Here is a 14,089-nt window from a genome sequence, read left to right as displayed (position 1 = left end):
TGCTCAGAAGGTATGTTCTAAGCTGGAGTTCTGAATTAATAGATATGTGACTCTCAACTTCCCACGAGACTGGTGTGAAGGAGCTCAGGGCCTCATACAGCTCAGCCTTGTCCCCTTTGGGCAGAGCACCTTCCGCAGTGTTTCTGAAAGAGGGAAGTTTTCCCGCCTAAGGGCTCCAAGTCACCCAGCCCCTCAGCAGTCACCTTTGTGGTCACACACGCTTCCGATCATAGAGTCAGGGTTAGGAGGGGCTAGACGAAGCCAGTACTCCCTTTCCCCCAAGTCCATTGCACTGCCAAGCTGGGCTTAGCAGTAGACAGTTGCTATGGTTATGTACCACCACTGTCTCCTTTCTCACTGTTCCTTAGCGGTAAGGGGGAGTGAAGCCTTCAGTTTTGTTTTTATTTTTGTTTTTATCAGCAGCGGAAGGGTGACCGCCTTCAGCAGCCTCAGGAGTTCTTCTCAGAGATCTCTGCTCATGGCAGAGAAGAGCTCCGGGACAAGCCAGTAGGAAGCAGACTTAGAATTTATCCAAAGGCATTTTTAATACATACGGGGTGCAGGAGTTCACAGATATAGAGGCCTTTTGGGGGAAGGAATAGGATATACCCACGTGTTGGTGTGGACTTCTCTAGGGGAAATTATACTCCATTGCCTTACATGGCTCACATGTGTACATGCATGTACACATACTTGATCGTGTTTCTGAGATTGTTTAAGGGTGTAAAGTACAGCACGCTTTTACAATTTTTTTTTAATCTTTAATTTTTTGCCTATGAATGTTTTGTCTGTGCAGGCATACATACCTATGCACTGTATACATGCAGGGCCTGCGGAGGCCAGGAGAGGGAGTCTGATTCCACCTGGCACTGGAGACAGTTGTGAGCCACCCTGTGGTTGCTGGGGATTGAACTCTGGTCCTTTAGAGGGGCAATCAGTGCTCTTAACCACTGAGCCATCCTTCCAGTCCTACGACAAGGTTCAAAGATTAAGCAGAGCTTAAAAATATGTGAACTGGCTTATTTATTTCTCTCCGAAATTTTTCTTTTGTGAATGAAATTGGATGTGGTTTTGGGAGCTGGGTTATTTAGATTTAGGGATGAGAGGAGTGTCAAGGTGGAAAACTCAAAGGTGTAAGCATTCTGGCCCTAGGTGTGGACACTGTTGTTTTTAGCATCCTAGTTTGAATTGTCTGTAGGAAAATCCTGGGATAGCTCTGCGGGCAAGTTTGGCCTTATCAGCAGTGCTAAAATGTCCTTTCTGTCTGCAGGAAAGGCAGCTGGATACCAGGGTGTGGGGGGCTCTTCCTCCCCGTGTCTCTTTGCTTTTCTGTCTTTCTCTCCTGACTCCATGATAACATCCTGGTCCTCAGAACAGATTTCCACTAATGCACTGGATAAGCCAGGAAGGATGGAACGTAATATTGACTGAGACCTGCTGACTCATAGTGAACACCACCCGTCTTTGCTCCTGTAGTATTTATTACAGCTTGTCAAGCATGTCCCATATGAACTCTGTTGTTAGAGCCTTTGAAATGCATTCTGTGTCACCAATCTCATCTCTAGACAAGGCTGAGATCTGGTAGGGAGGGCTGACTCAGTGACATTGCCAGCCGCAGAGCTTAGATGGAACCTTGGTTTGTGGCTAAGATTATGACTTTATACAGTCATTCTTTTCCTGTGACGAGACAGCATTATTAATTATAGAGCCCAACAGACTCGACTGTCTTGCTGCTTAGGATGCATTAGAATTAATATTTTATCAGGTTCTTTCCTCTCATTTTAAGAGTAATTAACTTCAAATTGGCATTTCTCCGCTAAGTAAGTGTTAAGTGTTATTTCTAAGTTTTTGAGCATGTAAGACAATGAAGCATAATTTCCCTGCACCTACACATGGCTGTATCTTATTCTTTCCCCATAAAACCTCTACCTCTGTCAACGCCTGCACCCCATCTATATTAAGAACTTCCGGTCCACTTGGAACTCACTGTGTAGCTCAGGCTAGCCTCAATTTATCACGGATCCTCCTGCCCCTGACTAGCATTCCCACCCAACCTGTGGAATTACAGGTGCTTGTTACCACTAGAAGCTTCTTTTAGTTTTTGAATGACCTTTTTCGAAACTAGGATGCTGAAATTTTGCACCAGTTTTTCATAGAAATCCAATAGGGTTGTAATATACACTGCTTGTTTATTCGTTCCTGGGAGGATATGGCTGCTAAGTGTCTGGGTGGCACTTTGGTGACAGAGGGCAGTGACCATGTCTCAAAGATACCCCTGAGTAGTACCACACTGCGCCAGCTTCCTTGTGTGTTTGAGTGTGTATGTATTTTTTTTTAATTGCAGGTGATTCTTTTAAAGTACTCAATGGTAGATCAATGGGATAGAGTTCAAAACTGAACTTTGTTATTTTTCTAGGGTTGAGCTCCATAAAATGAAAATATCCCGGCCCAAGCCCGAGGTGGGCAAATACACTATGATCTTCCATACCAGAGACAAAGGCAACGAGGTGAACATGAGCCGGTAAGTCCTAGATTCCCGCACCAGCGTCAGCCTGGGTATCCAGTCCCTTGTGTAGCTAACACACCACTGCTGGACTGATCGCATAGGCCGGTTCACCTTGTTAAACACTCGTTACAAAGGAGCTTTTAAAGCGGAGCCCAGAGTAAGGGAGAGGAGTGCCCAGAGCCCTTACTTCAGAGACTGTAAACTCTGGGCTGCTCTGCTTTTTTCCGTTTCTTCTGCCTGCTGGATTCTTTGTCATAGCATCTGTGTGTACGTATTTCACATGCATCCTTAAAACGTAAAAAAAGAGCCAGAGTACTATCTATCATGCCTAAAATAAAATTAACAAAGTACTTCATTATGTTACTGTGTGTCCAGTCTTTTTAGATTCCCCTGATTGTCTGTAAGGACTTCTAAAAAAAGACATTAGTTTGCTTAGCATGGTAAGTAAACAATGTCCACGTTATTATGAGGATGATCTCCTTTGGCCTAGAAGTTCACCTTCGGTTCTCTTTCTTTTGGGGAGATGGAGTTTATTGTCTACGTAGTCCATTTTAGCCTCACTTGGCCTCCCTCTCCCGTTGTCTCACCTTCTGAGGGCTGGGAGTGCAGCTGGGCACAAGCCCCACCCTTTCTTTTTCTTGCCTTATTCCTTTTGGTTTGTTTTGTTGGACATCAGGTCATGCATATGGTAGATTCAGAATCAATCCCTTTATGAATTTTTTGCTGATTGTTCCCTAGTGACTTGATGTGTTCCTGTGACCTTAATAATAATAATAATAATAATAATAATAATAATAATAATAATAAATATAACATAGTGATATTATTATTATTATTAATACAAGCTGGGAGAACAGGTTTGGCGTCAGGACTGTTCTGTGGCTTTCAGTACTGCCAGCTGATATACTCATTCTGAGATTGCTCATGATATCTTTACCTAGTGATAAAATCCTAATAAGCACGGATTTCTCATTGCCTAAATAAGTTGCAGATCCGTAATGTCCTGATTCGAGCATCCCTTCTTCATTTGTTGACTCTCTTTACAAAGACGGCTGTCCTTGGGGAGTAGTTCCCACCAGAAAGGCAGCCTGAAGGCTGAGAGCCAGACACTGCTGGGTCATTTTCTAGAATCATAGTCTGGTATCCCCGAACATCTCTGGGTTTGTTGTTCATGTTCTTCTTGATAAGAACGAGGTCTTGACTCATCGAGCTGGCCCCTGAGTCCTGAGGATGTAACTGTGGCTGTCTGAAGCTTTCTGCTCTGTGCTCTGGGGAGAGCAGATGTCTTACCCTTGTCTTCTCTTTCCGGCCTAGCTTTGGCCCTTTCACTGAGGAACTCCAGCCTAAAAACACATTGTGTGTGGCTCTGATGGGAGAATTTATGGTTTTTGTTCTGAGTTGTTTTCCATCGAAAAGGACAACATTTTTTTGACCTTTTATTAATTTCTACATGTTAAGACAGTGTTAAAAATCTTCTAGCTCTTGTTAGAGGCCACAGGTCTAAAGGAACAGACTTTACTGTGTCATTCCAGTCTTTATCAACAGTCATTCATTTTTCTGTTTGTTAATTATTTAATAATAAATGATTTAAAAATGAATAATAAATGATATCTGGATCCCCAGACAGACCCTGTAGGTACTCCCACGTGTCTTCCCTAGACCCATACCCTCCTCTTAACACTTACCCTGCCCTAGGTGACACTTCCCTGAACTCCACTACAACTGCTTTTCATGTCATAATGGTAATTCCTTAGGCTGTTTCTTGGTTTTCTTGTTTTCCATATGTTTATATTCCTAAACAAAATCGGAATCTACTTTGCCCATTTCCAGCTGTTCGTGAGTGCGGTCATACTGTTTCTTCTCCCTTGACATTACGCAGCTCAACGCTGTGCTTCTGGGATCTACCCGAGTTGTCACGGTCACGGCTGAGCTCCTTCCCCTGTTGCTCAGCTCCAGGCACAGAGGTGGCTCATCCTTCTTCAGATACATCCTGTTCCTTTGTCTCTCTGTGCCCCTTGACCTCGAAGTATTTGCTTAGAGCATCGCTTCTTTCTTCCCTTGGTAAACTGCACGTCTTTTAAGCTTCAATGAAACTGACCCTGTCAATGTTCCTCCCTAGACTCTTTCACAAAGTAAGGTGACCCTTATCCTCCTGTACACACACACACACACACACACACACACACACAAGTTTTTGAGACTCTTATGAGAACTATGTATCCTCATGTCTATAGACAACTTTCTTCTCACAATAGTGGAATGGTCAGAGATTCCCCTGACAGTAGGCAAAGGACCCGTTCAGAGTGGGCAGCACACACCCCTGGTTCTTGTAATCCCTCTGTCCTATAGATGCACTGGAGGCAATGATCTTCCACCATTGGTCTAGGCTATCACTATTTGATGTAGGTTTTGATCTGCAAATATTGCCTGTTCTGTGAGGAACACACCTTTTATTTTTGGCAATAAGTAACCCAACAGTTACAGTAAATTATAAAACTACTTATGAAAACCCTTTCGGGCAGGACGGAAAGCAGAGGGCTGCATGTCATGGTCTCATTTGCTCTTTTTATCTTCAGAATGAAGCTGTTACAACAGATGTCACGGGTCTGGCAAACAGACGGCTTATCGAGTTGTACTTACAGATTACTCTCTGTGGAGCACAACCCTTTATACACCAACATCACAGTGGATTTCTGGACTGTCGCATGAACCGGATCCTTTGATGATGCTCAGAACTAATGATTTGATTGTAATAATTTTGGCCTAGAGACTTCCATAGTAGCACACATTAAGAACTTGTTCCAGTGCCGGGTGGTGGTGGCGCACGCCTGTAATCCCAGCACTTGGGAGGCAGAGGCAGGCGGATTTCTGAGTTCAAGGCCAGCCTGGTCTACAGAATGAGTTCCAGAACAGCCAGGGCTATACAGAGAAACCCTGTCTCGAAAAAAAAAAAAAAAAATCCAAAAAAAAGAACTTGTTCCAGCTAATTATTAGGCTGAAATTTTCCGTTTTCTTAGCAGAGCTCTTGGTTACGTAGAATGTAGCACCATAACAACAAGACAGCTTTCTTGGTTGTTTTGATCATGACTGTGAAATGTTGTCATGCACACACTTGAAGGACTAAAGATGACGTAATGAAGTCAGCTTGTGAACTGTGTCCTTGAAGGACAGAGTGTGTCCACTTCAGTAATGTATAATTAGATCACAAAGTGGGGAACAAAATTCCCAAGTGTCTTTGAGAACCAGAATTGCTAGGTCTAAGACAGAAAGGTATGTTTCTGTAACTCAGTGTATCCTATGTGGCCATCTGCGAAGTGGCGGATTCCAGATGCAAAGAAAGCCATAGAAGAGGAGAGCAAAGTCACGAATCGGCTGCCACAAACATGACAGTAAAGAGCTGGCTAAGGACAGAGTATGGCGTGAACGGACAGCGGTCCCTATGCTGGCTGCTGCCACCAATCCTCTGTGGTGGAATCCTCACCAGAAACACCTTCCTGTCTATGGCCACCCGACCCTGAATGTACCCAGCCTCTTGAGAGGCTCTTGCCAGTAATAACCCACCAGAGAACACACTGTCTATTAGTTTTTAAAGCACTTTTATAAAATGATTTTTGTACATGTAGAATATGAATGAGTAGTTTATAAGCCGCATAACGACCGATAATATGTCTATAGAGTATCTCTGTAGTAAAATATGAAAAAGCTTCCGGTTCTTGGTCTTGTTTTTTTTACTGTTTATTTAGGCCAATGGTATATTCATTTCAGTACCTGTAATTTTAAACATCTTAAAAAACAGGACAGTGGACTGGGAAGAGGCTCGGCAGTTAAGAATGTGTTCTGCATGGCTCAGGGGTTAAGAGCACTGGCTGCTCTTCCAGAGGTCCCGAGGTCAATTCCCAGCAAAAACATGGCGGCTTATGGCCATCTGTAATGGGATCCGATGCTCTCTTCTGGTGTGTCTGAAGAGAGCAACAGGTACTCATATACATAAAGTAATAAATGTATGAATCTTTAAAAAGAAAGAATGTGTACTGCTCTTGCAGAGGACTTGAATCTGGTCCCCAGCACTCCCTTGAGGGGGACGCTTACAACCACCAGCTTCAGAGGACCCTGTGCCTCTGGCCTCTATGGCTTTTGCACACACTTGTGTATATACCCCCATACACATGATAATAAAAATATTTTTTTTTACAAAACAGAACAGATTAAGCCTAGGACCCCATTCCCACGGTTCTGTCACTCTCCTGTTGGTGTCTATGACTTCCTTATACAGACACCTGCAGCAGGTCGTGCCTTGGCCTAGTCCCTGGACTCCTTGTGTCTTACTGCTCTGTCTCTCCTTTGTGCAGTCAGAAGTGGGAACCGCAGGGCTTTGGGAGTGTAGCTGGCTGCTACCAGCTCAGGCATGGTGGGCCTTGAGGGGACAGGGCTCTTAAAGAGGCAGAGTGTAGGTTTGAGGAGTCAGGAACTATCATTTGGAATAATGTTAGGGTTGTGGTGCTTACATAGCAGCTAGAGAGATCTGAGAAGGTCTCAGCACTGCTGAGTGTCCTGGGGAGCGGGGCAAAGGTGTCGGGGAAAGGGGGGGAAGGCAGTAGAAGCCATTCTGTTACTGAGTCAGAAGGGCGGGGAGACTTTTGCATTTGCTTGGATGATGCTTTGAAGTGTGGTGTGGTTGTGTCCCAAGGCCTCCTAATTATTACATGACTCCACTGCCACTGAACTGTTGTTGGTAAGTGTAAATAGTATCTAATCCTGCCCAAAGAGGAAGAGAGGGCAGGAAGATTTGGAATGAACAATAGCAAACGAGGAAGGAGATTTTGAGAGGACATTTTTATAGGCTTGGCAGGTTTACTCAGGGCTAGTCTGGTTTATCAATAACTCAGCATAGGAAGTAAAAGTTGTAATTTTTTTTTTATTTAAAAAAAACATACTCAGGGGTTTCCTACTTTCTTGCCAAACCTTATAAAGGGAGTTTTGTTCTTAGATAATGGCATATGATAGTGAGAAAGCCCCCCTTCTGTTCTTTACTCGAGAGCCTTTGGTATTTCATCCCGTTTCCTTTGATGATGAAGATCTGAAGGATGGAGGTGGAGGGTCTCTGAAAGAGGTTGGATGTGGTACGGGGAGTTGAGAGTCAGTTTCTTAATGGAAGCAGAATATCACTAATGCCATATAGAAATTCTGTCTTTTGTTGTTGGTCGTAGGCATCCGCATTAACCATACAATGGGAGCCATTGAAACAGGTCTCTGACTTAATTCTGTCAACCAGGAAGGAGTACAAGTATCTCAACCACTTGTTATAAAATTACCTGAGATGCATGATAATCGTGTGGGAACTTAATGCCACCTTTGTGCCATTTGAATTAACACAGGTGGTGCACGACCCAGTGAGGGGCTGGGGCCCTGGGGCACCTGCTTGCTAATTACTATTATCTACCCCTCCCTGACTGGTTTCAAAGGAGCCCAGCTCCCACTTCCTGCCTATGTAGCCGGTCTCCGTTAGTACCGTAACAGGACACATCTTAAATGGTGAAGGTAGATATGCCTACTGTACCATGGTTGCCAAGAATGATATGCGTGCTGGCTGTTTGCATAGCGTTGCATATGAGTGCATAGCTATGAGTGCTTAGCATTGCAACTCGCTATGGTCGTGAGTGGCTGTTGTGCAGTTTTTAATTGCTCTCTTAGTCACTTGGGCTGTCACTCAATTTTATTGTGCTTACAGGTTGTAATGTTTTTATACAAACTCTTGAGATACGGGGACTACAGGAGGATGAAGACCTAGACCAGATGGGGTATTGCTAGAAATCTCATAGTAGGGCAGCAGCCTAGTCAAGTCCAAACTCAAGTCTCCTGACGTGATTATTATTCCATTTTTGTCTTCACTGAGACTCCAGTTTGAATCCCTGTCCTTGTTCTAATTCCTTATGGAGATCTCGTATCTTTCAGATCCTAAAAATGACTTTCGAGTGTTAATCTGGGCTTTACTCCAAATTTTTCAGCTCTTAACCGTGGCACGCACATCTTCCTGTACCTCAGTTGGGTGTCCAAGTTTCCTGTGAATGGACTCCTGAAGGAGGTGGAAGACATTTGCTTTTGGTTTTCCCAGGTCCTATAGACGCGCAGCCCCTGCCAAGAGCCATCCATATGTGCTGTAGGCGCAAACTATTAAGGCGTAGTCTCAAGCTCCGATAAACTGTTAGACTTTCATCTGTTATAGTATAGGGAACACTCGTGTCTGCTGAGAAACTCAGGTCTCTAAAACGCTCTCATGGGAGTGGTTAAGAGGTCCTGCTTCTGGGCAGCACACCTGCATAGACAAATGGCCCATTGACAACTGGTGAGCATTCAAATACATACTGAGCCTGGAGTATGCATGTGTCTAAGTGTGTGTAGTTGGGGAGCTTAGAAAGTCAATAAAGGGCAGACTACAACTGGATATTTAGTCTGTATCAATTTCTCTTTTAAAAAAGACTGTGTGTGTGTGTGTGTGTGTGTGTGTGTGTGTGCATGCATGCAATGAACCTGATTGCGGCAGGCATGGGGACTGTGGACTGCAGGAAGTTGTGAAAGCATCTCCCAGGTGCTGGCAGTGATGCCCTTCTCGAAGACCTTGTTGAATATGACCACTCGAGTCTTCAGATCTGAAGTGCATGAGACCAGACCCAGCTGCTTAGCTAGTTGTGGCTCCTGCTCCCCAGCCTGGCTCATAGGAGTTGATAAGAAGCTGAGTGAGGTGAAGCAGGAAAGAGACCAGAAGAAGGAGACTCAGATGTAGAGCAATCCTTTACTCTCCAGCACGAGGCCATGCCAATAGTCCAGATTCTAATCCCCACCACCCCAGCACTGCCAGACAGGTAAGGGTGGAGTTAGATGGAGGACGTTAGTTTCTCAAGTTTGTATACTACTTAAGAGTAGCTGGAGAGTATCTGCTCTGCAGTTCAAATGGAAGCAGATCCTTTATTCTGGTTCCAGGGCTGACAAATTTGGTCAGGGAACTTTGCAGTGTTAAATGTAACCAGGCTGCCAGGACCTGGGCTTAGGGTGAGGGGTTAGGGTTAGGGCTTTAAGGCTAGGGCTTAGGTTAGGGTTAGGGTTTAGGGCTTAGGGTTTAGGGTTTAGGGTTAGGGCTTGGGGTTTAGGGTTAGGGCTTAGGGTTTATGGTTAGGGATTAGGGGTTAGGGTTAGGGATTAGGGGTTAGGGTTAGGGTTAGGATGAGGGTTAGGGTTAGTCTGGGAAAAGATACCAGATCACCAGAGACAAGGTGATACCTCCATGTTGCAGTCAGTAAAACTTGTGTCCCAGAGTTAGCCTGTGGTTCAGTGGTAATTGCTGAGAAAAGGAAGGTTTCACCGATTGTATATCTGGGTGACTTTCCCAGTGCAGTCTCCTCAGAGCCTCAAAGTCAATCCCTTTGCTCTCCTTTCCTTGTTTTGGGAGGGTTCCACCTGGACACCAATGAGCTAAGGCCTGGGACCTAGGCTTGCCACCCCATTTCCAGTTCCAGGAGCTTGGAGAGGAGAAAGGAACAAGATGGAGGTGTGTAGCAGCAATGAAGAAATTTCTGGGTGACCTAAAGAGAAATAATAGTCCTAGAGGTCACAGCTCAGGCCTGTGAATTGCGGAAATCTGCAGAACACTAATGGTTGTCCCTCTCAAGCACTGCCCTTGGTCAGAGTGGCGGCTGGCTTTCCCATCCTTCCTTGGTTTGGGGAGGAGCAAAACCTGCTCCTGTGGGTAACGGGGCTGGTACTCTGTATACTGTGCTTTTGAGGCTGAGTTCCAATCACTAAGAAACGATGGCTTTGCAACAGAGAGCTATTTGTTACATAAAGCTCTGGCCGGAAGGCAGGAGTAGGGTTGGGCTGGGCAGGAATCACTCAGCCAGTGGCCCCTATTGGAAAACCTAGTCACTGACAAAAAGCGAAACATACCAGGAGGTAGGGATACCACTTAGTGGATAAAGGGCTTGCCTAGCGTACACAAAGCTCTGGGTTCTTCTCCCAGCACTATTATAATATATATTAAAGGCATTAGACAGAAAAACTTATTCCAGCCATCTCCTCCCTTTAAAGAACCACGTGGATCCTCTGTGCCAAGGGCAGGTGTTATTTTCCTGTTACCTAAGATGTCTTCTTCAGAAGAGAAAAAGGAGATGGAGAGTTGGAGGCAAGATATCTTGAGGATCAGAGACCATACTTCTGCCACAAGGAAGTCCAGTCCTCTTCTCTGACCCCTCTTCTGCACCAGTGTTCTGCCTAACTACAGGGCCCGTGTGAGGCAGGACCTCCAGTGCCTGGGTGGACGTTCCTAAGAGGTGGCTGTGTGTTTTCTGCATATGGAACACCAATGGCTATTGGCATCAGATACATTGCCTCCAAATACAGAGGAGCAATGCCCTCAAAAGTCAATGCAGGAAGGAAAAGCAAAAGGGAACAGACTTCTAGCCATTCCCCGTCCATCTGGGCAGTCCAGCAGCCATCAGGAGTCTACTGGTATGTATGTGTCTGCCACTTCTGTCATTTTAACCCCTGCAGTTGGGGCTCTTCTGTTGAAAACCCCATTTTGTTCAGCTTATTCAGGGCCCATTGAAATCAAAGAAAGGAAGCATATTTTATGGGCTTCTTTATTTATGGATAAGCAAACAAATGGTGACTTGTCAGGACTTCCTTGGGGACCGTTAATGCAAGCAAACTATTTTGGCAGCAAACAAAAGTCCCCATAAATCACCTGTTGGAATAGCTGGCATGGGTCCCATGGTTTGAAAAGTGTTGCAGGTTGAAAGCTTTGAGGGCAGAGACTGAGCTGATGCAAAATGGGCACGATCAATGCCCCCGAAGTTTACATACACTCAATGAACAGAGGGTGGGGTTGCTAAATGCATATCACTCCTCAGGGCATGGAAGGAAGTCTGAGCACTTCCTTTGAATATCATTGTGCTCCCACATTAAATAAACATAGACAGGCATGAGAGTCATCGCCACTCTCCAAGTTTTCTTATATAGTACATATAAGTACATAGAGTACATATACAGTACACTTTCTGTCTCATAGTATATAAATATGGTGTGGACTCTTAGGCAGGGATGAGAAATATTTCTGCTAAGGATTGCAGCATCTTGAGAGCCTAAAGGAAACCCATTCCACCCGAACTGGCATTAGAGACAAGCACACGTCACAATGGAGCACACAGAGGGCGTGTCACGAAACAGCAGGTTCCAGCACCAGGTTCAAAGTCACCCGGGGAGGGAGGTACAGTAGAGACACCGTGTGCTTAATATTCAATTCTGCTCCAGTAGAACATGGTGCCCAGGAGAACCCAAAACTAGAATTAAAACAGGGAACAAAAAGAAAACAAAGAATTAAGATATTAAAAAGAAAATCTACTTTAATATAAAACAGTTATATTCTTTCCATTCAGGCTCAGGGGACACGGGGTTTCTAGTAGTCATTTAGGTGACAGCAATCTTTAGGGACAGATGCTGCCACCCATCCTGGTCCAGAGCATTGCTTCTGCAATCCACCACTCAGCGCCATCTCTCCATTCCCCACATGCCCACCCCACTTCCCACCTAGTCTCTCTGACCTCTCAAGTGCTCCTCTCATTTCCATACTGAAAGAGCTTTGGGGAAATTCTTCTCCCGTCATCAAGGCTAAGGACTCTCCAACGTCCTCCTGTTTCTAGACAGAAACTACTTGGATGATCTATCTTCTTCTTTTTTTTTTTATTTCTTTTTTTATTAGATATATTCTTTTTTTTTAATTTTCTATATTCTTTGTTTACATTCCGAATGCTTTCCCCTTTCCCGGTTCCCCCATCCCAATCAGTCTTATAAGCCCTCTTCCCTCTGCCCTTTTCCCAATCACCCCCTCCTATTTCCCTGTCCTGGTACTCCCCTACAATGTTAGATCAAGTCTTTTCAGAACCAGGGCCCTCTCTTTCCCTCTTTTTGGGTATCATTTGATATGCTAACTGTGTCTTGAAAATTCAGAGCTTCTGGGCTAATTAATATCCACTTATCAGTGATTGCGTTCCATGTGTATTCTTTTGTGATTGGGTTACCTCACTTAGGATGATATTTTCCAGTTCCAGCCATTTGCCTAATAATTTTATGAATTCATTGTTTTTAATTGCTGAGTAGTATTCCATTGTGTAAATATACCACATTTTCTGTATCCGTTCCTCCATTGAGGGGCATCTGGGTTCTTTCCAGCTTCTGGCTATTATAAATAAGGCTTGATCTATCTTCTTAATTTTCTATTTATTTGTTTATTTTTTGAGATGGACTCTCACAGAGCCTAGGCTGGCCCTGAGCTTTCTATATAGCCAAGGATGACCTTCTGATTTCAACTTCCAAATTAGGAGGCTATAGGCATATGCAACCGTGCTTGGGTTACTTAGTGCTGGGATCTAATGTGGGGTTTTTGGGCATGCTAGGCAGGTGCTCCACCAATTCAACTACATCTCCAGCCATGGGTCCATTTCTCTCCTAATCTTAAACCCTTTTCTCCCAAAGGACTTCCCTAACATACTAATGTTCTTGCCATCTTTGAATGACTATCTCTGGAGAGCATCACAGACCCCTAAGACCTCTCACTCATGTATGGCGTTGGAATGTCTGAGCTGTTTCAGGCCTGCCATCTACCTCTGAGGATCCTAGCTACGCCATGTTGCTTTGCTATGCCCCAGTCTCTGTAGTTATAAGTAAACTTCATATCTTATCTCTCTACCTAAGATCTAGGGCCATGAATAAGATAATGAAATAATAACTGAGCCTAATATTTACTAAGGATTATATGAATCAGTCACATCTGTCTTCAAAGCTCTCCAAAGAGCCAGAAGTACAGGGAAGATAACTAACCCAAAGTCATAGGACCCAATGGACTTTAGAGCGTTCCTTATCAAGCCTTACAGGAAAGCCCTCTGAGAGCAAGCCCTCTGGTATGCCCAGGAGTTCTTTTCAAGCATGGTTCCTTGTTAGGCAGATGCACATACCTACTGTTCTTGAGGGGTTTCATATAAAGACTATTTGACATGGTGTCTCATCAACAGCAGACCCTCAATATCGTTAGCTCTTATACTCCCTCTGTTGAACCTCAGGAGATATTTACAATATCTATAATTTAGAATTCGATATGTATATACAGTGTTGGTTGGCAACTCCATGATACTCAGAAGCCTTTGAATGTCCAGTAGTTCCTGCTCACATAGACACTTCCCTGTTGTCTAGTAAATTCATTCAATAAATTACTGCTGAGCCTTTACTATGTGCTATGCTAGGTACTGGGGAACAAAGAACAGCTGGTCTTCTGCCTCTGACAGCATCAAAGACGTCACAGGGACATGGTTTCACAACAGACATGAAGTCCTAAAAGTGATCATAAAATACTTCCTGAAGGAACAGCTTTCTCTCTCTCTCCTCCCTCATTTATACCCTTGCACTTCGCACTTTTCAAAGCATAATACCCAGCGCCCTTCAGGGGTCAATGAGGTCAGGAATATTTCAGTGTCTTTTCTTTTAACATGGGCTCTGGTAGCGCAAAAGCAGCATTATCATAACGTGGAGTCTCAGGGAGGA

General features: G+C 44.4%; 2 protein-coding genes across 2 annotated transcripts in view; one reads left to right on the top strand and one right to left on the bottom strand.

Moving 5' to 3' along the window:
- B4galt4 (beta-1,4-galactosyltransferase 4) overlaps positions 1-6,212 on the top strand; it is a 30,629-nt gene extending 24,417 nt beyond the window's left edge. Inside the window, exons 6-7 of the mRNA XM_052158905.1 lie at positions 2,417-2,521; positions 5,083-6,212. Of these exons, the coding sequence (XP_052014865.1) occupies positions 2,417-2,521; positions 5,083-5,215 (238 nt within the window). The 3' untranslated portion in view covers positions 5,216-6,212. The remainder of the gene's footprint in view (positions 1-2,416; positions 2,522-5,082) is intronic.
- Positions 6,213-11,118: 4,906 nt separating this feature from the next.
- The window catches only part of Upk1b (uroplakin 1B), a 28,470-nt gene continuing 25,499 nt past the window's right edge, over positions 11,119-14,089 (bottom strand). Inside the window, exon 8 of the mRNA XM_052158934.1 lies at positions 11,119-11,835. Within this exon, the coding sequence (XP_052014894.1) occupies positions 11,785-11,835 (51 nt within the window). The 3' untranslated portion in view covers positions 11,119-11,784. The remainder of the gene's footprint in view (positions 11,836-14,089) is intronic.

Source organism: Apodemus sylvaticus, chromosome 15 (genome assembly GCF_947179515.1).
Source record: "Apodemus sylvaticus chromosome 15, mApoSyl1.1, whole genome shotgun sequence".
Classification (NCBI taxonomy): domain Eukaryota; kingdom Metazoa; phylum Chordata; class Mammalia; order Rodentia; family Muridae; genus Apodemus; species Apodemus sylvaticus.
Note: the sequence above shows the minus strand (reverse complement) of the source record. Positions and strands in the feature narration are given on the sequence as shown.